Genomic DNA, 24,840 nt, shown 5'->3' with positions numbered 1-24,840 from the left:
TTCTGTCTGCTCATGTTGTAAGTGCAAAGCACGTGCACACATGCACACACACATGCCAAAAAGCTACAGGTGGTTTCTCTCTACACAAGACAGTTTTTCAGTATTTACCAGATTTCACAGTGAAGTCATAATAAACACCTAAGTTATTTTATAGCTAAATTTTAAACTGAGATAAACTGTTTAAGAAAAATAAATACAATATGTTCTAAAAAGATACAAATAAACTTGAAATCACTTACTTTCTGCTCAGGGCTTTCCTGAAACAAAAGTCCAAAGTAGTCCTTCTCCAAGAGATTGAGGTGTTCACACACTCTGTCAAATAACACTTGTCCCTTAGCACGTTTCTGGAGAAAAAATAGTAAGTTTACTTTTCAAGTAGTAAAGATTCCAAGACTGCTATAAATAAAAGACATCACATCAGATACATGATTTATTATAAATTAACATTAAATATTTGTTTTATCATTTTCTAACAATATAAAAGTGATTAATTTTTTAACTTTAGCCCTCCCACCCTGCACACATATACAAAGCATAAAATCTAAAACAAAAGCATAAGCAAGCACCATCTGCTTTATTGCTACTCGATATAAATATAAAAAGGACTAAAAAAGCAAAATGTTAGCTGTTCATTTTCTTATTTTAAAAATGTTGAAACTGCTTCCCTCAATTCCTCAAGGTGGCTCATATCTATAAAGTATACTACTCCCTAGGAAAATCAGTTAGCTCTAGTATTCAGTATATACTAACATAATTTATCCTATCAGCACTTAAGGTTTATGTTTTATTTTTGTTCTATGGTATCTGTAGAACAGACTTTTTTTTCTATACAAGTTATGCTTCTATTTACAATTTTCCTAGAGAATGATACGGTGTTCGCTCCCTAGGATAAATTCTAAAAATACAAGATAATGGAAGTGGGACAAGAAATCAACTGCCTCTAAGGGCTTAACATATTTTTACCTTGAATAGATTTTTCTTTTTAATTTAAGAAGCTGCTATGAACAGAGATGTAGGAGTCTTTGACAGCCATAGAAGAAAAGCTCATTGTCTAATCAATGGCAAAACATAAGCAGAGTGGGGACTCATTTCCAATTAAGATGCACACCCCTGGAACACAACTGTGAGGTCAGGTCAGACACACGCCTCCTCCCCAGATGCACTGATAAAAGCCACCAATGGATTGCTAGTGAAAAAGAAAAAGCCATCAGACTTTTCCATTCTCAAAATGAATGCCCTCTCACTATTAAAACGTGCACTAGTTCATCCAGTGTGTGAAAATTAATGTTCCCCCTACATATATCTTGAGGAGGAGAATCTGGTACTTTTATTATTATGCCTTTTATGGTAACACTTCTCAAAAGAATAGAATTGCATCAAACTGTAAAGGGAAGAAGGAGAATGCTACACAGATTACATTATTTCAACATAATAAGCAATGTAAGACGAGGCATGGTAGCTCAAGCCTGTAATCCCAGCACTTTGAGGCTGAGGTGGGCAGATCTCTTGAGCTCAGGAGTTCGAGACCAGCCTGGGCAACATGGCAAAACCTCATCGCTACAAAAAAAAAAATGCAAAAATTAGCCAGGTGTGGTGGTGTGTGCTTGTTGTCTCAGCTACTCGGGAGGCTGGGTGAAAGGACTGCCTAAGCCTGGGAGGCGGAGGCTACAGTAAGCTGTGTACACGCCACTGCACTCCAGCCTGGGTGACAATGAGACCCTATCTCAATACTCAATAAATAAATACATAAATAATAAGAAATTTTAAAAAGCAATGTGCCATATACATACTATAGGCTCACAATCAGGATTTTACAGCCAATTAAATCACTGGGTATGCTTAAGATAGATATGTGCTTGTTTGTCTATACGTTAAAAGTATATACAGATACAGTGTAGAGAATAAGAGCATTCGGCTCTGTGTGCCAAACACCATGGTTCTAAATACACTTCCACTATTTATAAGCTATGTGACCCACAGCAACACACTTAACGTCTGCTTGCCTTAATCTGCATATCTGTGAAATGAGGGTAACAGATACCAGATACCACAAGTACTAAAAGAGCTGCAGTACATAACAATTGGTTATGATGCTGTTTGAAATTAGGGTAAAAAAGATATTGAAGACACTTGATGTCTCCAAAGACACTTCTCAGTTCAAGGAGAAAACATCCTCCAATTCTAACATTAGCTTCAAGTCAACTCTTATTAATAATTCACACTTTCTCATTGGCTTCCATTTCAAAAATAGGAACATACCCTCATGGACAGAATTCCCCTACAGGATTAAGAGGAAAAAAACACCCACATAGCTCATCACTACAATTTAGTGTTGGTATGCTGGCCGTACATGAGGTTTTGGCATGACAGCTAGACCAGTTCCTCTATCTGACCTAGTTCCTCTATCGTTCAACATTTTGTAAGTATTTTCTATTACTGGACCAGTGTGACAATGGAAAACCACTTAGTCTCCCTGACTGTAAAATGAGGATAATAACTCCCTTAGAGCTCATGTGAGAATCAAATTAACCCAGTGAGATGGAATATGCCTCAACCAATCATAGCTGTACTCTGCTGTCAAATATTCTTTTGCTATCCCACATCTAACAAACAACAAAATGTTTCTAGATGCTAAGACTGCTTCTCTACTATTCTTTCCTTCTCTCTCCAGGAAACAGATATTCTCAATGTTTCTTGATGAGATCCTGATTGCACATACAGGTTACTTAAGCTTCCATCTGCCTCTCCACCCTCAATGAACTCAAAATCTGGAAGGAAAAGCAAAAATGCAACACCATGAAGCACATGTTGAGAAAGCGATGCACAAAGTGCTACTGGAACACCAGAAATGGGATGAGTAAATGAGAGTTAGAGAAATTACAGCTTCACCAAGAATATGATATCTGAAGTGAATCTTAGAGGAGGAAATGATTTTTTGAGGTAGAGAAAACAGATATTCAAAATAACTTACTTTTTACTTTGGATGTTTATAGAGCTTACTTTTTACTTTGGATGTTTATAGAGATTGAGTCAATTTCTGTTCAAAAGACACTGGAGGATACAGTGAAATGAAAAAGGAGGCCATCCAGAATAAACAAGCCATGCAATATGACTGCTGGTTACACTGTCCAACTCTCAGGTGACTGTGAAGGCTTGCCAAGCTAAGACTCAATCTATATTGATCCATATGTGTCTGTTCCTATGTTAAGATACCGGGGAATCAATGACGAGTACAACAAACACGGTCTCCGGAAATGTATAAGCAACTGGCAGAGAAAGAAAATAACTGGGAAGCCAAAAATAAAGCATTATGTATCTACCAATTTGGACATAACCTGGCCCAACTGGCCCAAAGAGAAGTGACCAATGGCCTATGAGACAGCCTGATACAAGAGCTCTGCTCAATGACAATGTTTTACTCTGGTGATAAGGAATAGCAGATACAATCATAACATCCCTCAGGGAGTTTAAATACAGAACACACACACACGCACACGTACACACACACACATGGTCATAAAGTGGTATAAACACAGTGGAGACGGCAAGAAGGCTATTGGCAGAAGCCAGTATCAAGATGCCAACCTATATTTGCCAAAGTTATGTTCTGCTGGTCCCACTCGTCCCATGAGTTATATATACCCCTCATTCCCAAAAAGAGCAGTAGAGTAGGACAAGAAAAAATCTGCTTATTGCATGTTATTACTGAGCATCAAAACATCTATTTGTGTAACAGATACCCTAAGGAGTTCTGCAATGCAAAAACCCTGTTTCCCATCATTCCTTTCACTTAGGAAACTTGACATTTCCCAAAACTATTTAGCAAAAAAGCCCACTATTTTTTAATACAACATTTACTAATGTACTCTACAACAGAATTACTGTTCTAAAGACCACACCTCAAGAAATGAGATAGGAAAGAATTACAGGTTGACCATCCCAAATCCAAAAACCCAAAATATGAAATGCTCCAAAATCCACAAGCTTTTCAATGCCAACATTATGCTCAAACAAAATGCTCATTGGAGCATTTCGGTTTTCCAATCTCTTGATTTGGAGTGCTCAAGTATTACAAAATCTGAAAAAAAAAACTTGAAATATCAAACATTTCTAGTCCAAAGCATTTCAGATAAAAGATCCTCAACCTGTACCACTATCTGACCCTAACACAGATGTAGACACTGGTATCACACCTGTTTGATTCAAAAATGCCAAAAGAAAATCCATTTTAAACTAGTCCAAGACGTGCCGAGCTGCCTGAGAGAAGCCTGTGCCTAGCTGCCTAAGAGAAGCAAGAAATTCTCATAGACAAAAATCTCAAAAAACATAAATTAAAAATCACAAAATCAGGAAACCAGACACCATAATTAAAAGTTAGACACAGTATCAGAATTACATCTTCAGAGACTGCACATAATAGAATTATCAAGTACAAAACACAAAATATGTATGTTTCATGTGTTTATAAGAAATGTTTTAAAATATGACTAAGGAAAAAGTGACTATCAAAAAGCAGGTTTTCAAAATAACAAAATAAAACACATAGAAATGAAAACTATAGTAACTAAGTTATACTCCAAATGGACAGGATATGACACAGCTGAAGAGAAATCCAGTGAACTGTAAGACAGATCTGAAAACAACTATCCAGAATGTGGCTGAGAAAAACAAAGGGAAGGACAATATGAAAGAACTTCACAGACATGGAGGACAGAATGAGGGGTCTACAAATATCTTGTCAGAGTCCTAGATGGAGATGAGAGAAATAAAGGAAAGGCAATATTAAAAGAAACAATGCTGTAAAACTTCAAATTAAGAAAGCTCACTGAATCCCTAGCAAAATTAATAAAATTTATTAATCTACAATGATTTCATTCTACTAATTTATTATTTATACTCAACATTTAAAAGGTTCTAACATGTATTACTTTTCTAAATAGCTATAATAAAGTCATCAAGACAAGAGGGAACTAAACATAAGCTAGAGAATAAAAAGAAGGACTGAGAAGGAAATTTGTAACAAAAAAAAAAAAAAACACAGAAAACTCACTCCTAAGGAACCTAAAACAGATCCGCTTTGGAGGCTTATTCTAAAAGGCAAACAAAGTAAGTAGCACATTTCTTCTTACATTCTAAAAAGCATCAGATTGTCAGGAGACACATACTAAATGCTACATGTGAATGGTCCAAGTTACAACATTTTACAGTACTAATCTGCAATCAAACTTGATTGGGTAGGCTTGGATGGCAATACCATCCAATGGCTCACAACTTTGTCTTCACACTGTTCACAAAACACTCCATAAATAACAATTCTGTTTGGGGTGGGGGTAAAGAACCAAGGTACAATGTATAATGGTAGCACATAAAAACGTACGGGGGCATATAAGTTGAAATTGTTCTTCACGATAGTTCTTCCTCTCCCGCCAGATTCTGGGATGTTCCATCTTTCTTGAGAATCACCAATTCTTAACAATATGGAAGAAAAGTACTGTAGTATTATCACAGTGTCCTGGGCTTCACCCCAGCCCTATCTTAATAGCTCTGCAACCACAGCAAGTTACGTAACTTCTCTAGGCCTCAGTTTTCTCTCTTTATAAGTACCCACCTTATAGTGGTGATAAGAGAATTAAATGAAGTATGTTTAAAGTGATCAATAAAATGTTTAGCTTATTACATGAATTCATTAAAGCCAGCTGAAATTACAATACCTTTTTGAGCTGCTCTAAAATAATAATTGATTTTAAATATGATTTTAAAGTTTTCAGTTATTTAATCCAACTTCCTTATGTCACAAATAAGAAAAGTAAGGTTATAGAGAGTTTATCTAATTTTTCAGTTTGATTTTCCAAATTTCTTTTAAAATAATTAAATTCTTATGTGCGCTAGTAATATATACCAATATTCTACACTTCTATCCAGGAAAGTAACTTTCTCCTAGTAAAATTTTTTTAAATAAATAATAACTTGAATTCTACTGCATTAAAGGACTACAAATACACATTTGTTAACCAAGTAAAATACACACATAATTTTGCTTCATAACTCGCACCTAAGATACCAGTACACGTAGTTGCTTCATTAGTTTTCACAGCAATTTGGGGGTATTGTCCCAGATAAAGAGACATACTTACTGACTTATCAAGACATATTCTAATTTTTTCCCCTGATTTATTTCCAAGTGTCAAAACTCTACCTCTACTTGTAAACAAATCTTCAAATTATCCTTCCCCATGAAGCCTATTCCAATCTCCCAATAGTTCATCATTCTCCTTCAAAAGTATTCTTTCACATCTATGGCACTTACTCTTCTACTCCTTTTGATACTTACTACTTTCAGATATTGAGTTCTTTAAGAAAAAGTACATCTTACTTCAATGCCTCCAACTGAATATTTAGCTGACTAGTAGGCCAAATGATACCTGCAAGTGGAATGAACGGCTCAATGCCATTAAGACCAGTCAAAAAGTTGGCTGAGTTGAGTCTAGAATTCTGGCCTTCTGGTTTCTCACACAATCTTCTTGATCTAGCTCATGGACTACCAACCCATGATGTTCAAGGACCTAAACCAAACACACACTGCCAACTGGATTCTGGGAGAAGACCAGCACAGGCCAACACCTCATTTTCACAATTCTACATTGTGCTTATACTCTTCCTTAGTAAACTAGAGCATTTCCAAATACTTTTTGGGAACTAGAGAAATGACATAAGCAAAAAAGCCAATCTGCCCCTTCCTCTTAAGGGTAGGCCATACCTCATCTTTATGCAGAAGGGATAGGGGGTTTTCTAGTCTTGCACATTCCTTCACCAAGACATCACTTTTGCTGTCATTTCTTCTTGCTATCTGAAGCATGCCTTTGCTTTGTTTCTGTTCTTACAGTAGAATCTTCATAAAGCACACACTGTGTCAATCTCTATTCTGACAATGTAGCATCAAGTTCGTTCAACAATAAAACCATGCAACTGTTAATAAAATTTGCCAAATACACTTCAAAAGCAAGTATTTTGAATATAACTTTATATTAAATGCCAACAAGCTTAGCTATCTATTTTTCCTCTGTCTGCCTCTCCCTAACCCTACTTATACCACTTACTAGCAATATAAAGTTAATGGGTTGAAAACTTTACAAACAAAAAGGCCAGGTGTGGTGGCTCACGCCTATAATCCCAGCACTCTGGGAGGCCAAGGCGGATGGATCACAAGGTCAGGCGTTCAAGACCAACCTGGCCAAATAGTGAAACTCCGTTTCTACTAAAAAATAAAATAATAAAATAAATATAATAGCTGGGCGTGGGGGCAGGTGCCTCTAATTACAGCTACTCAGGAGGCTGAGGCTGGAGAATTGCTTGAACCCAGGAGGAAGAGGCTGCAGTGAGATGAGATCGTGCCATTGTACTCCAGCCCAGGGGACAGTGCAAGACTCCATCTCAAAAAAAAACCCACAAACAACAATAACAACAAAAGCCCTTTGGTCTACTTTCCAGGTATCAGGGTTTTCGTTTTTTAAAACACCTACATAGCATATTATGGATATCCAAAGAAGAGAGACAAAACAAGACAATGTAGATGGGCTCAAAACACATTATTCAAAAATTAGAAAGCTACCTTTTGAGAACTTTCATTTAAAAAGAAAAAGAGGCAACAAAATCTACTGCATATGCAGCCAAAGAAAGGCAGGCTGGAATCTGAGAGGCTGAGCAAAGTCCCCCATGCCTGTGCTGTTATTTGTGGCATTCAATACTGAGGCCAAAACATGACATTTCTGGAGCCCTCTCAACTTGGAGGAATTTGTGCAACTGCTTACCCGGCAGATTGTAGTGAACGCCACACACCACTGGCGTTTTATAAACACCATCACTGTCTCCACGGAGGGCCCTCCACACTGCAGTTATTGTGTACCGAGGAGACGCTGATGGGAAGTGCACAATGCAATCTATACATTACAGCCTTGAAGCTATGTATTTTGCACTAGCTCCAAACTACACTATGCAAATATAAAAGGCCAAGGAAAGAAAGGTATGCACAGAGCAAACACAACAACTGACACATTGTTGGCGGGGGAAGGGAATCCAATAAAACCGTACAGAAGAAGAGTGTCTTAAATAACCTAAGGCTGTGATTTATCAGATAATTCTTTTCCTACCAGTCTAAGGGAGCTGTCAACACATTTCTGTCCCAAAGTTCATTCAAACCCCAGGAAAAAGAAACCCTGGTCAATGATTTTGTGTGTATGTTAAAAACATAATTCCAGTAGTAAATGAGACATTTACAGTAAAGGAAGAGTATTAAGAAAAGTTTCCCTGATCATTAATAAGAATTCAGTTTGAAAACATTTTTCCCAAATACTCAAAAAAGATATATATAATATACAAACATATGCATGTAGATACATAAATATAGAAGACATATGTATATACATTTTTTCTTTTCTTTTTCAGAGATGGGGTCTGGTTCTGTTGCTAAGGCTGGAGTAAAGTGGCACAATCTTGGCTCACTGCAGCCTCAAACTTCTATGCTCAAACAATCTTCCTGCCTCAGCCTCCTGAGTAGCTGAGACTACAGGTGCATGCCACCATGCCTGGCTAAAAATTTGTTGTTAAAGGCAGATGGGGTTTCACCATCTTGGCCAAGCTGGTCTCTAACCTCTGCGCTCAAGCAATTCTCCCGCCTTGTCCTCCCAAAGTGCTGGCGTTATAGGCATGAGCCACAGCAACTGTTCCTTTCTCTTTTTTTTAAGTAACTGAAAAATTTTTTTCAAACTTAATTTTCATTAATCAGGAAAATTTCATATATGTATACATGTATACAGTTAAGATAGACAGATATCAGATTTATGTAAACATGTTGGTTTCTTACAAATCACTATAAAGAAATTGTTTTTGTATACTATTCCTTAAAAACTAAACTAAAAGGAAAGGAGGGTGAAAGGAAAACTTATCACAGTTCATTAAGGATCTTCACATCTTTTCCATTCCACAGGATTCAGGGGATTATGATAGAATACTGCGGGAATTTTGCAATGTTGTTGACAGGAATGACACAAAATACCATTCAATGTAGTTTCAGTTGCTAAAAATTAAAATTAAAAAGCTGCTATTTAGGAAAACACACACTAGACTAGAATAGACTGGAAAGATACCCTCCAGTAACTGGACCCTGCAATAATTTTAAAGGAAATCTAGTAAAGCCAGAAGCACACAGGTTCACCTTTAATAAAATCACATGTACACTTTAATTGACTCCTCAAGGAGAGAAGTACTTGCCCTTCTTACATGTTACATAAGTAAGACCCTTATTTCATGAGCACAATGCTTCCAACTCCATCACGTCTAAAAGCAGTATTCAGTGGAATGTTCTTCCACCCCAGTCAGCTGGGTTTCGAAATATTACAGAATTCTTAACTGAGCATACAATTAATCTCATAAGCAACTTGTTAAGCTTAAACAAGATAGAAAAAATGTATTTCACTTTAATACTATACGGAAAATGGCACCAAAAAAATCTGAAATCCTGCTACCAACATTATTAACGCACAAACAAAAAACTCACTGTCAACAACAAATTGAAATCTATGACATGGCCCTGTTTTTTTTTTTTTTTTTTTAACAAATAAAATCAGTGCTAATTTTTAGTTTTAAACAATATTAAGCTTTTAATATATGATTCACAACTTCACACAAATTTATTTCTTAGATATTTGTAGTTTTCATTTCCTGTAGTCCAGAAATTATAATGAGTTTTCAAGACATAAGAATCAGCTAGTAGACCAGGGTATACCCACTTGGAGGACCTCTACCTCCAAACATCCAAACAGGTGTGCAGAAGGTTATTTCAGGAACCAATTCCTACTACTCACACCTACACTCTAGCTCCACAACAAACCCAAAGCCAACCTATGGAATGAAGACGCAGAAAACCTCAAAAAAGCCCCAGAGCAATAGATCTTAAGGCTTGTTAAGAAAACCATATTTGATGACATGTAAATATCTACAAACTTTATACAAAAAAGTACATGTATTTTTTGCTTAAACGAAACAATAAACACCTATGTCAGTTCTAATATGTGTCAGTTGCTCAGCCATTCATAAAATGCAGCCCTGCAGGCATTCCATAAATGCCTTCCTTTGGTAATAAAAGTTTAATGGAATAGTATTCTAGCTTATGAGGAAGAATTATCTGAATCTTCATTTGCTCTAAGTGAACAGCTGCTAAATAGCCTGCTAAATTTGCAATTTCTCATCTGCAAAAACCAACTATATTTCTACTCTTAGAGTTTATTTCAGTGGGAAATAAGTTCACCTTTGACAGTCTACATTTTTGTAATGCAACTGGTTCTAGCCAATGTCTCTCTTCTGACTCTCAAAGGAAAAGTCCTTAAACACTAGCGATAATCCAAAAGTACAAGATAAAATATATTATTTTTAAATCTTGTGGGGGTATTTTTCTTACTTGTAAATGTACTAAATAGGGTTTAATTTTTCAGTCTAAGTAAGTTATTTAAATTGCAAAGTCATTGTAAATATGTAAGTGGCATACATTTACATTACGGCCCTTCTAAGTCACATAGTGATGAAATATAAGAACACCAGGAATTTATCCAAGGCATAGGACTTAAGTATTTTCATCAAAAATTAAGAAAGCTGGTAAAATCCTGAGAAAAACAGATAATCAGGATTTTAAAATATAATAACAATTATAATAGTTAATATTTATCAAGCCCTTACTATGTCCTAGGCATTGCTTAAAACAAATCATAACAAAATTCAGCTACCAATTAGAGTTAAACAGCTGTGAAGTAAATGAACCCACACATGCACTTAATAAGACCTCCTACAGCCTTAATGTGAGTCCTCTCAAAGCAGTTCCTAACTCTGGCTACACAGATGCTCCAGCCCGCTTAGAACCACCGAATTCGAATCTACAAAGGAAGAACCTAGGCATCTGTAATTTTTTATTTAGAACAGTTTTAGGTTCACAGCGAAATTGAGCAGAAGGTACGTTTTCTATATATCCCCTGCTTCCACACAATGCATAACCTCCCCCATTGGGATGATTATCAACATCACCCCCACAGTGGGTACATTTGTTACAACTGATGAACCTCCACTGTATCACCCTAAGTCCACAGTTTACAGGGTTCACTCTCAGCATCCTACGTTCTATGAGTTTGGAAAAACGTACAATGACATTTATACATGATGTATTATAGTATCATACAGAATAACCTCATTGCCATAAAAACCCTAAAATTTTTTTTTAAAGCTTAACCAACAAATTTTTAAAAGCTTAACCATGAAGCAGTCAGCAAACAGAATCCCTGTGCCAGCATACAATCTGCCCATATACTCCAAATCCATCAATTTTCAGTTTTCAATCTGGCCAGGCAACGTCCTAAAGAATATATGTGCTCCTTTTGTCCCTTTCAAAGACCCAGATAGAAAAGCCAGGATAATAAATCAAATTCTCAACTATTCACTTAAAATCCTTTTTTAAAAAAATGATTGGGTGGGTGTGGTGGCTCACGCCTATAATAATCCCACCACTTTGGGAGGCCCAGGTGGGTGGATCACAAGGTCAGGAGTTCAAGACCAGCCTGGCCAAGACGGTGAAATTCTTGTCTCTACTAAAACTACAAAAATTAGCCAGGCGCATGGCAGGCACCTGTAATTCCAGATATTTGGAGTCTGAGGCAGGAGAATGGCTTGAACCTGGGCGGCAGAGGTTGCAATGAGCCAAGATCTTGCCATCGCACTGCAGCATGGGCAACAGAGTAAGATTTCGTCTCAAAAAAAAAAAGAAAGAAAAAAAGAAAACATATCAATACAGCCTGATAAAACAAGATTTATCTGACAACCTTCAATGACAGTTATATTTGAGTCTACCTTTGTGAAAGAAATCATCAGGTAGAAAAATAAAAGACAACTAGAGATCCTACATCTTATCACAAGCCAGACCCAATGAAACTATTGGGTTTCCAATAGTTTCTGGCTCACTTCTATGAGCCAGAAGTGCTTATTCTTTTAAGTGCTTATTCTTTTTAACTGCCAACTAACCAAAGGAGAAAACAAGTTATAATGCAGAATAATGTTAATCACTTAAATACTTACTTTATTATGGCTGTAAAGCAGAGGGTGATAGGATGTGACACAAAGGGAGAGGTCTTGATGAGTTCCCTAACAACAGTAGTGTCCTTATACTTTACCACCTTAATTTCTGTTTCTTGGATTTGAGGACAAGTAACTTCTGGGCAATCTAGGGGGAAAATACACTTCATTTTGAAATATCTCAGTTTTTAAACATTGACCTACTTGGGGCAACAGTGTTTCTATTCAGCCTGACATTTTTTCCAAGTAAAAGTTTTTTCATTCCTGGTGGATGACTAACAAAGTAAAATAAAAGACAAAGTGATAACAAGGTCTTTGTTCACCACTGGAGTGCAGAGGAAAGGGGACCTGGCTGGGTGAATCTTTAAGGTCTTGCTTGATTTAAAACACATACACAAAAATTGCTACAACTATGTAAGGAGGAAACTGTGAAGCATCAGAAAGAAACTAGGAATTCAGAAGCAGGAAAGTTAAGCAGCTTTGTTGGCTGTGAACAGGGCCCTGAGCCATGCCTTTCAAAAAGGCTGTACTACTGGTAGTGTGCCCACCTGACCCAAAGTTGCCAAAAATCCAGCCCTCTATCCTCCTCCCACCCCAAACTGCCTTTATTTTTTTCCTTATCTTGGCTTCGATAGTGAAATTCTACCACTAGAATTGGACCACTAGATTCTTTAGAGTAAACAGGTATCTTCTTTTAAAATGCAAACATCTCTTAGAAGGCAGTACAGGTAATTCACACACTAAAGTCATTCACTCAAACTGCTGATCCTCTCTTACTCAGCTGCTTATCTGCTAGATTTGAAAAAGTAGGGATTTTGTTTCCAGGGGAAGAAAAAGTAGGCAGGAAGCATGGAACATTTTTTGTATTATAATACTATAATACTATAAAGGAACACCTGGATATCATCATGGAACTAGTAATAAGAAAGTCTAAGGGGAAAAAGCACCAAGAAATAGAAAAGTAAATCAGTCTGAACTCCAACGCTGAACACAGGAATGAATCCTTTCCCCTTTATTGCACAGGCTCCAACCAGGGCTCAGAGGAGACTAAAAATTCCTCATGGTATCACTAAAAATTCCTCATGGTATCACCAATGCTTGATCCAGAAATGCTTAATGGACAAAGCCACAAAACTATAATAATAATGACCCAAACCAAGTGAATAACAAATGAATTACAACTATTATTTGCCAAAAACCCGAATAATATATATATAGATAAGACCAAGTGTCGGCCTGTCACCCAGCCTGGAGTGCAATGGCGCGATCTTGGCTCACTGAAACCTCTGCCTCCCAGGTTCAAACGATTCTCCTGCCTCAGCCTCCTGAGTAGCTGGGATTATAGGCGCACACCACCACACCCAGCTAATGTTTTGTTTAATAGAGATGGGGTTTCACCATGTTGGCCAGGCTGATCTCAAACTCCTGACCTAATAATCTACCCATCTCAGCCTCCCAAAGTGCTGGGATTACAGGCGTGAGCCACCACGCCCAGCCCAAATAACATATGTATATTTTTTGAGGTGGAGTCTTGCTCTGTTGCCCAAGCTGTAGTGCAGTGTTACAATCTTGGCTCACGGCATCCTCTGCCACCCGGGCTCAAGCAATTCCCCTGCCACAGCTTCCTGAGCAGCTGGGACTGCAGGTGCACGCCACCACGCCTGGCTAATTTTTTTGGATTTTAGTAGAGACAGGGTTTCAACATGTTGGCCAGGATGGTCTTGATCTCCTGACCTCGTGATCAGCTCATCTCGGCCTCCCAAAGTGCTGGGATTATAGGAGTGAGCCACCACACCCAGCCCCAAATAACATATTTTAAGGAGAAAAGCATTTCTATCCTATTTCAACTCCTAGGACCCACTCCCACTCTACCCAATTAAATACACATGCAAAGTAATACAGATTCTCTAGACAACTGCAGGAAATCATAAAGCAAGAAAATGAAAACTAATGAAAAGCACCTGCAAGAAAACACAAAACAGATGCTATTAAAGCTACCACAACCAATTAAAAGTCTTTTTAGAAGCTATCTAGAGAACCTAATGGTACTTTGACATGTGCTATATTCAGGGGAAGAGTTCACTTTATTTTAGTAAGTGATTAAAACATGTTCATTGTTCAACTTTTATAAGTACAAACTGAGCTTCCAATTAAAGATGGTAGAGTGAACATACATTTAGCTCTGCTCCCTACAGAAGTTCACCTAAGACAATGTAGAATGTGCATGTCACTGTATAAACACACACACACACATGCATTCTTCCCCCGATGCAAGGGACCTGCAACCAGCAAAATTAGGGAAAGCAAACTGAAAAAGGATAGGAGACAGAATCTGTATTTGTATTTTATGCTTTCTTTCCCATGGGTGGGAACCCACTTCTCCATATGATTTAGTAGAAGTGAAGGGCCTAATTTATTTAAACCCCAACAAATTCACTGGTTTTGGTTTTGCAGGATGGGGAGATTCCTAGTTAATGCCAGCCAAAGAAAGCCTGGATCAAAAATGGCAACATTGGCCCCGTAAAGCCAGGAAAGTGGTTTGCCCTGAACAAATGTTTATAGTACATTTTTTATGTCATCCTTGATATACAAGAATATATTAAAACCTTTTCTTGTAACCCCCAATTTTTGCTTGGATTCTACTATTTAAGCAGTTTTCAAATAAAAAACGTAATTGGTTAGGTATAGCTGAATTTTCCTAAGTAATATATCTTCGTTTTTTTTTTTTTTTTTTTTTTTGAGACAGAGAAAAAAAACACGCCTAGGCTGCAGTGCAGTGGCGTGATCCCGGCTCACCACAGCCTCCACCTTCCAGGTTCTAGCAATTCTCGTGCCTCAGCCTCCTGAGTAGCTGAGACTACAGGTGCCCCCCTACACCACGTCCAGCTAACTTTTGTATTTTTAGTAGAGACGGGGTTTCACCATGTTGGCCAGGCTGGTCTCAAACTCCTGACCTCAAGCGTGATCCACCTGCCTCGGCCTCCCAAAGTGCTGGGATTACAGGCGTGAGCCACCGAACTCAGCCCTAAATATATCATTCTTTGAAATCCAAAAGTTTTTCCTCAATGAAGACAGACATACCAACTCCAGCCTATAACAACCTTGGCACTTCTGTACTTTTATATTACTTTTCAGAATTATAAACAATACTTTATCAATTTTAATCATATGTTTCTGTGTGTTGATATAAGTGTGTGTATATATGTGTGTGTGAATATATACCTGCTATTCCTGTTTTATATGTAAAGCGTATCTCTGAAAGCAAAATTCATCAATAAAAGGAAAAATGATACCTCATACTTTTTATCTTCTCAAGCCAAGAAGGAACCAAATCAATATCTGGGGATAAAAATTATTTCTGAACACACAAGATATATTTAAATAAATACTATTTTGAGAAGAAATGTGTAAAATAGTGTGAAAATATGATTTCCTTAACTTCTCATTTTTCTTAAACTTACATACCATCACTAAGAGAGACTAGCAACCCTGTCATTAATTTTTTAAAACTGAAAACCCAGGATTTTTGTCCAACTTTTTCTATTACTCAGCTTAAACAGCAAGACTTGGCTTAAGTCTGTAAAGAATTATAATCTCCTTTAAAAGATGGAGAAGTGGCTATAACTGTTAGATAATAAAGGGGCTGATATCAAACTTCTACCCAGACGTGCACACCAAATTTTTTAAGTATTTTCATAAAAGTTGCTAAAGCACCATATCCATTAACATTTATTTCAAAAACCATAAGCAGCAAATTCTGTAGGCTAGCACATTCTCTATAAACTATTTGCCTAGAATGAATTTTGACATTTGATTCATACAGGCTTTCTGTGCTACAGAAGAATAGCTTATCAGAGCAGTCCTATTTGGTTCACTTTAAATTGCTGCTGACAGAAAATCTGGAAGGAGATATCAATGAATACAACAAAAAAAATGGTGATAAAACTCAGATTAAATTTTCTTTCTGTGTGAATAACTAGACTGATACACAAAATCAGGCTTAATGTCAAAACAGGCTAAAATGGCCTACTCTACAAATGAAGCACACTTATGAGATCTAGTTTGATTAACGGACAGGATGGAGCTTTTGTCTTGAGATGCCTCTCCAGAATATAAGAGTCAAAACAAAATATAATAAAAGATGAATTAATACTCCTAATCATAATTTCTCTAACATAGTTCAGAGTTGATGTATAACCTCATTGCAGAGCTTAATTAATTATTTAAATAGCAATCTGACAGATCATTTATCAGTGCTTTAATCATTTAGCCACCTTGCATCATAAAATTATTTTTCTGAGTAATTCAGGGATTTTTGTAGACTATATTTTATTATGTTATATAGCATTCAATCCCTTTAAGCTCCATATTATGTTATAGTGCTATAAACACTAACGATAAATTCTGTCCATGTTTCCACTTGGCCACAGAGTATGCACTCTTGCTGAGGAATGAAATAAAAGAATGAACCTAGCCCCAGGTTTTATGTGATACATTAAACAACACTCGCAGGTGGGGACAAGATTCTCAAATCCCTGTCCTCCGTATCATGCCTGGAAGCTGGGAAGGGATGAGGAAAGCAAATAATCGATAACATTTCCTGACAGCTGAAAAACAAAAACTATGTCAGTAACATCATCTTTAATTTGTTCAGAACAGAAGACAATAGAAAGAAAATCAAAGACTAGAAATAAAACAGTGATGATGACAGAGTGATTCTAAACACAGTGGGTTTAACAAAAGATAGTTTATAATTGTTGTTGCATGAGAGAGTAATTAGATTACATCTCTTCATTTGATGAACTCTGGCAAAGATTTTAAAAATTTTACTGCCTACACATTTCTTTTTAATTATACTTTAAGTTCTGGGATACAAGTGCAGAATGTGCAGGTTTGTTACATAGGTATACACGTGCCATGGTCATTTGCTGCACCTGTCAACCGGTCATCTACATTAGGTATTTCTGCTAATGCTATCTCTCTCTCTCCCACCCCTATTCCCCGACAGACCCAGAGTGTGATGTTCCCCTCCCTGTGTCCATGTGTTCTCATTGTTCAACTTCCCCTTATGAGTGTGAACATGCAGTGTTTGGTTTTCTGTTCCTGTGTTAGTTTGCTGAAAATGATGGTCTCCAGCTTCATCCATGTCACTGCAAAGGACACAAACTCATCCTTTTTATGGCTGCATACTATTCCATGGTGTACATGCACCACCTTTTTTTTATCCAGTCTATCACTGATGGGCATTTGGATTGGTTCCAAGTCTTTGCTATTGTGAATAGTGCTGCAATAAACTTATGTGTGCATATGTCATTATAGTAGAATGATTTATAATCCTTTGGATATATACCCAGTAATGGGATTGGTGGGCCAAATGGTATTTCTGGTTCTAGATCCTTGAGGAATCGCCACACTGTCTTCCACAATAATTTACACTCCCACCAACAATGTAAAAGCATTCCTATCTCTCCACATCCTCTCCAGCATCTGTTGTTTCCTGACTTTTTTGAGACGGAGTTTTGTTCTTGTTACCCAGGCTGGAGTGCAATGGCACGATCTCGGCCCACCGCAACCTCCACCTCCTGGGTTCAAGCAATTCTCATGCCTCAGCCTCCCAAGTAGCTGGGACTACAGGCATGTGTCACCATGCCCAGCTATTTTTTTTTTTTTTGTATTTTTAGTAGAGACGGTGTTTCACCATGTTGACCAGGATGGTCTCGATCTCTTGACCTCGTGATCCACCTGCCTCGGCCTCCCAAAGTGCTGGGATTATAGGCATGAGCCACCGTGCCCGGCGGAGTACATATTTTAAAGTGACAAAAATGTGTCCAAACTGACTTGAAAGTACAAATTTTATTCTGAAAATAACTTTTCCACTATTTCTAAGCCTACTCAACTCTGAAGTAATTTTCATTCCAAAACAGAAAAATAATTCAAAGATCTAGTTCCTGTTCTACTACCACCCTCTGATGAGGGTAAAAACTTACTAAGTGGTAAGTCACCAAGAAGTTGGCATGGCTGCCAGTGCGTAGCATGCCTATGCAGTATGATGTGAATAGTTTCTTCAAAAGCATGTCAGGATGGCTGCTCATAGTTAGAAATTACTTTCAGCCAGGCGCGGTGGCTCAAGCCTATAATCCCAGCACTTTGAGAGGCCGAGGCGGGTGGATCACCAGGTCAAGAGATCGAGACCATCCTGGTCAACATGGTGAAACCCCGTCTCTACTAAAAATACAAAAAAAAAAAAAAAAATTACTTTCAAGTTTAATGCTTTTAAAATACCATTGACGCAGGGACAAACAAAGTAATCCCCTGGTTTTGAAACCAAACATGGAGAATTCAGAGAAGAAAAAAGCACATGGGAGAACTCCTTGACTGCTGAGAAATAAAATGGGCTATCATTCTTTAGTTTCTTCCAGGGAAGAGGAGACATTATTAGAAAACAAGGGGCAAAGAACAAGAATTACATTCTCTTCAAGCCCAGCCTATGCCCAGCCGGCGAGCAACCTGGTCTGATAGCAGCTCCAACAGAGGTGAAAGAACAGAGCTTCTGCAAGCCTGCATTTCCCTCTGGGCTGTGAAGGTGAGCTCCTAAGTGGCCAGGGTCACACGATAGTAACGTCTACATGGCTCTCACGCCTAGAGCCTCACAACCTTTTATAGAAACGTAACAGTTTTCATTTATGGAAGCCCTTGAAGTATTTCTATAACAAGTCAGTCTGCTGTTTCCAAGCATCTGAAAAGCAGGGCAATGGTGGACAGCAGTAGCAACAGTGAGAGTGGGGTGGATTTTATATATATTTATATACACATACAAATGCCCAAATCTTTGTTTTCTAATTGGCGGGGATGGAGAGAAGAATTAGAAACATCACTATTTAAGCAATCATTTATCTTGAATAGAAAGATAAAAACCTTAAAAATATACAAGAAAGTAGAGGGAAATAAATTAAAAATACTTTCTATGGGAAGTATTTTAGGCAAAGTACTCTGTTAAGGCTCTGTGGGAAGAGAGAAGAAAGTTATTTTTCTAGAGAAATTGATAATAAACCAGGTGAAGAAACAACATCAGCATGAGAAAAATCAAACAATACAAGAGTTTAGCAGTTGTTCAACACAGCAACACAAGAGAGTCTTTCACAGGGCAGCGTAAGATTAATTGCCAAACTAATGGAGCAAACAAGTTCCGAGGAAGAAAAGAACATTCTGAGAGCTGGATTTGAGTTGGAAATTAAGACAGGCAGGAATCATGTGATGGGGAAAGGAAAATGTGGAGTTGGAAGGGTGAGAAACTGGAAGGAAGGTCGGGCAACTCAGCATGTGTCTGATTAGAGGACCAAGTTGATGCAAGGGAAGACTCAGAAAACCAAGTGGTAACACAGGTCAAAAGGCAGCCCGAGGTCACACCTGACCAAGGTCCAGCTAAGGAGTGACTTGATTATGAGGCCAGGCTCTGCTGCTGTGAGCCCATTGTGTTCTTCAAGCTGGACCAAAATATTCTATCACTTATATGGCATGGCAGTCTTTTCCCATTCAGTAAATGCAAATTAAGTTTTCAACACAATTACCACCCTAACTCCTTTTTTAAGCTAAAAAGATAGACATTCCACCTGGACCCACGTCACTGGAATTTTAAATTGCACATAATACATGCCCATTAAATTATTCCCAAAATGACATATAAAGCTGCCACTATCTTATGGAATCTTACAGAGTACAGGTATGTAGATAGCTGAAAAGAGATGACGACAAACAAGTAAGCAAATAAAACACACTCAAAGTTATGACAGCAAATTGGATTTCTGAGACCAGAACTCAACACAAGAAAGGCAAAAAAGACCTTGACACACTCTGCTTTCTGATTAATACTTTTTATCATCAGAACACTGGTGAAGAGCGCCTACATTCTGTTAGCTTTATTCTTAACTAAGAAAAAATGGCACTAACATTCCTGTGTGGGCAGAAACAATGCCCTCAATTCTCAGACAAAATCAACATGTGGGAACAACTCTCAGATGCCAGAGGAAAATGTGAGCAACTAACTCAGAATGCACATCACTCAGGCTTCCAAAGTCTTGCAGGCACTTTCACACTTATTTGTAAACTTTAAAACACACATACAGACTTAGCGGTTGTAGTAAAATCAGCTCAATTCTAGAAATAGAGGAAGCCAATATTTTCATGCACTTTCACACTTATTTGTAAACTTTAAAACACACATACAGACTTAGCGGTTGTAGTAAAATCAGCTCAATTCTAGAAATAGAGGAAGCCAATATTTTCATTCTCTTTGCAATCTGAGAATAGAAGAGAGGAAGTGACTCCCCCAAGATAAAGTAAACATAGATCTCCGGACTTTATATCCATGGCTTCAACCAAACCTTATTGTTTCTTTTTCCACCTCTTAGAGGAAAGAGCTCCACTGTTTTAACACATCCAGTTTGTAAATGCCCTTAGCAGCAATACCATAAAGAGTGCTAGAGTCAAGTGCCTGCAGCAAACATGCAGAATCCAAGAGACACCCTAAAATTCTTTACAATTTAACTCTGGAACCATAGGAGTTCGGCACATACCATTTAAATATCTCAAGGAGATAAAAATTAACATTTCAAAAAATCAAATTATAAAGTTTCTTCATTAAAAAATCTTCAAAGTTCTTTCAAAAAAAATTGAAATCTCAGTTTACTACCAATAGATGATAAATTAGTATAGATGGTAAATTGTAATTTTCAGTGACAACAATTAAAAAATACGTACCACAAAGATGTGGAAGAAAGGTACAAAGAGAGCCCAGAACTCAGGTCAAAATTAACACATCGCTTAGCAATATATCTATCATTACATAAGCCAAAGATAACAGTAAAGTTAGGCCATTTCCATAATTTTTTTAACTTAAATATAATCATCCTCTAAAAACACACTGTTATCCAGTATATATGCTCATTTATTATTTGCAACTTTGGGGAATCCAGGAAATTCTGTGTGGCACAAAAAAATTTTACCTACTTAATGTTAGCAAATGTTCTTTTTCCTTAAAAGAACACAGATTTCAAAAATGACTGTTTTTAAAAACAGTGCTGTATTGGCTTCTTGGGCAGTTGTCTTTAATTCCTGAAGTTCAGGAGAGAAAGAACAGGCTGATAGCTCACAAGAAAAAGAATGTGGAAACAGGAAGCCATAAAAAACAGGGGATGAGGGGAGAAAAAAGGGATATGAACAGATATATGGGTGTGTATATATATATATTTTTTTTACATATAAATATATAATATGTTAATATATATTATACAGAATATATTAATCATATCTATATAGTGAGTAACATAGGAAGCAGAGATCTTAGGATGCCAAACAAAAATACCCCTACTAATTATGTTTCTGATTTAAAAATAATTATTCCATTAAGATAGCAGTATTTACATTAAATGGTTTAAAGGAGGGGCTTTTGTTGACCAAAGGTACTGACAGGTAACACGAACAGGCAAGCGCGTAACATACTCAATGTTCTAATCGCACCACAGAAAACCATTATCTATGAAGACCACTGATGTGCACCATAAGCAATGCAGTGAATAAAGAAGCACCCCCTTAAATTACTGCAGCCATGTAGCTAGCTACAATGTTTCAAAATCTAAACAGCACTCTTAACTTTGCTAGGTCCTGTTTAACAATGACTTTACAACCTCTGGTCCATTACTCACCAGCTCCTTTTTGCTCTATCAGTTTTAATGTTCTCATCCTGGCATTTGGGGCCTTTTAGAACTCACCCTACTCTATAAGATCCCCATAAGCCAAGCTGTCTCATCATGACTTCCTGCACAGCCCATGCTTTAAGTGGCTTCTTTCCATTGTAAGCACCCTAAGTGAAGACAATTAGGGCTTCTTCAGTGGACGTTTATATCAAGGTTTAATTGAAAATTATATACATGTACATATAGAAAGAAAAAGAAGACAATCACTACAGTTCTCTGAAGAACCATGAAGAAATACAATCTTTGCTGAGAGTAAACAGATGGAAACATATCTATTCTCTCAAACCGAATACAAGTATTTCTTTCCCATATTCTATTCTCCTTCCTTGAGTGCTGGAAAGGTCATTAACAGCTACAGTTGCCCACAACTACTTCCCCAAATAGTCCTCAGACGGTGATTTCCGGTGTACAGCTACAGAAGCACAGATAAGCAGCATCAGCATATCGTCCAATCTGCCTAAGGTCAAAACTGGAACTGGGAAACATAAGCCTGATCAACCCCATGATGGGTGTGCTCTGGGCTCCACTCCTAAGGAGGAAATAAGAGCAGCTCTGATGAGTAACAGACCCAAACTAATGATACTAAGCAAGCAACAGGAAAACCAAAATAATAGGAAAACTTGTATAAAAGAAAAATTCATTAAAATGGGGAATATAATTCATAACTTCTGCATTGTTATAATAGCTATTAGGATCTTGATGAATTACAAAGCCTATGTTGAGATATAAAGTCACAGCTTAGAATTCAAGTGAACTGCTGGTACATAAAATCTGCTGTGGGATAACATCACTGAAGTCTATTCAAACTCCATTTTGCTATGAACTCAAAAAGAAAGGATTACTCAACACAAATGCTGTTTTTAAGCTTATTTCCCCATTTACACTCCTCCAAAGTTCATTCTTATAATGGCAATATTAAGTAATCAGCTATTAAATGAAAAGACACTGACTATAAACTAATACAGTCATAAAAATAAAGACTCCTATGCGTTTCCAACCAATTTAAATCTTGGTGAATTAGAGGACTAAACTACTGCTTTTCGCTTTGGATACTATCTCAATTCTTCTTCAGGCAACACAGTAAGTTGATTCCCTACAGATAGTAGAATCATAGAAGGACTAGTTACACAGATAAGAAATTGTTCTGTTTTGTATCATTCTAAAACGAGATCAGAGATCTATGAAATGCATACTTAACAAGATGGGGAAAGAGGGGAGTAGGCATAGTGATTAAAATTAGACTTTATTAACTCAAGTGTGTCTGTAATATACTCAATTTCTAAAAGAGCAGCAGTAAAAGGGAAAAAAGAAAATTCAAGTAAACAAAGAAAAACAGACAACCCAAAATTAGATGATAAAATAGTCATTTATCTCAGAAATACTGTAAAATAAATACTCTGAATTCACCAGTTAAAAGATGGAATTCTCAAATGTGATTAAAAAGAAGTCAGCTCAAAGACATAAGGATACAATGTTCAAAAGCAAAAAAAAAAAAAAAAAAGAAGACAAAAGGCAGAAGATAGTCCTGACAAATTCTAACCAAAATAAATCTAGTATAATAACATAAATATCAAATGAAACAAATTTCAAGGTAATATATGATGGTTTAAAAAAAAAAAGGCTATCCAAGAATATATAATTCTGCACACATAAGCATCTAATAATCTAGTCTCAAATTTTATAAAGCATAAGCTTACTGGAATACCAAGAGAAATCATCAAATCAACAATTACAAGGAAAGGCTTGAACACAGCTTTCTTACACACCTATAAAAAATCCAGTAGTCAAAAATGATACATAATGGGGCCAGACACACTGACGCATGCCTGTAAGCCCAGCACCTTGGGAGGCCAAGGAGGGAGAATTGCTTGAGCCCAGTAATCTGAGACCTGCCTGGGCAACAAAGCAAGACCCCATATCTCTACAAAAGAAATTTCAACATGAGCTGAGCATGGAGGTACATATCTGCAGCCCCAGACATTCTGGAAGCTGAGGCAAGAAGAAGGACTGCCACTGCCCTCCAGCCTGGCAACAGAGACCCCGTTGAGAGAGAGAGACAGAGAAGAAGACAGGGGGAAGAGAGAGAGAAAGAGAAAGAGAAAAAGAAAGAGAGAGAGAAGAAGTTGGGAGAGGAGAGACAAACAAAGAGAGAAACAGAGAGAGAGATGGGGGGAGGGGGGGGAGGGAGGGAGAGAGAGAGAGAGAGAGAGAGAGAGAGAGAGAGAGAGGGAGAGAGAGAGACAAAGAGAGAGGGAGAGAGAAGAAAAGACCCAAAGTAATGGAAGCACTGTATAGTTGACTCTTGAACAACACAGGTTTGAACTGCATGGGTCCACTTAAACCTAGATTGTCTTCCACCTCTGCCAAAACAGCAAGACCCATCTCCCCCAACTCCTCCTCCTCCTCCTTTCCTCCTCTTCCTCCTCAGGCAACATGAAGATGATAAGAATGGAGGCCTTTATAATAATCCACTTCCACTTCATGAATAGTAAATATATTTTCTCTCCTTATAATTTTTTAATAACATCTTTTCTCTACCTTACTTTATTGTAAGAATACAGTATATAATACATATAACACACAAAATCGTGTTGACTGTTTATCTCGGAAAGGCTCCAGGCAACAGGAGGTTGATTATTAGTAGTTGCATGTGGGGTCAGTCAACAGTTACATGCAATTTCAACTGTGCAGGAGGCTGGTGCCCCTACTCCTACTTTGTTCAAGGGTCAACTATATTTCAAATTTACATGATAAACAAGAAGTACTTCCAGGCAACATTAGAGCCATGAAAGCAATTTTTTACATGTTAAACTCAAAAAATTAGAACAGTTATCCCAAAGAAAAAGAAAGAGCAAATGAGATGAAATGTTATAAAATAGGAAAGCTACAATAGAAATGATAAAACCAAGTTGTTTCTTTTGAAATACATATATATATGTAAATTGATATTAAGGATAATTTTTAAAAGGCAAACAACACT

The 24,840-nt window shown here is 37.3% G+C and overlaps 1 protein-coding gene across 39 annotated transcripts in view; it reads right to left on the bottom strand.

The window, feature by feature from the left end:
* EPB41L2 (erythrocyte membrane protein band 4.1 like 2) overlaps nt 1–24,840 on the bottom strand; it is a 225,776-nt gene that overhangs the window by 88,304 nt on the left and 112,632 nt on the right. For all 39 annotated transcript variants that reach the window (XR_004267794.1, XR_004267795.1, XR_004267796.1 and 36 more), the window contains exon 4: nt 240–344. Coding sequence is in view for 35 of the 39 variants with exons in the window: in XM_032274787.1 (XP_032130678.1) it covers nt 240–344 (105 nt within the window). In the remaining 4 variants the exon portion in view is untranslated. The remainder of the gene's footprint in view (nt 1–239; nt 345–24,840) is intronic.

The sequence above is a fragment of the Sapajus apella genome, unplaced genomic scaffold, assembly GCF_009761245.1.
Source record: "Sapajus apella isolate SASKATOON/1434 unplaced genomic scaffold, GSC_monkey_1.0 scaffold6, whole genome shotgun sequence".
Classification (NCBI taxonomy): Eukaryota; Metazoa; Chordata; class Mammalia; order Primates; family Cebidae; genus Sapajus; species Sapajus apella.
This window is presented reverse-complemented; position numbering and strand designations above follow the sequence as displayed.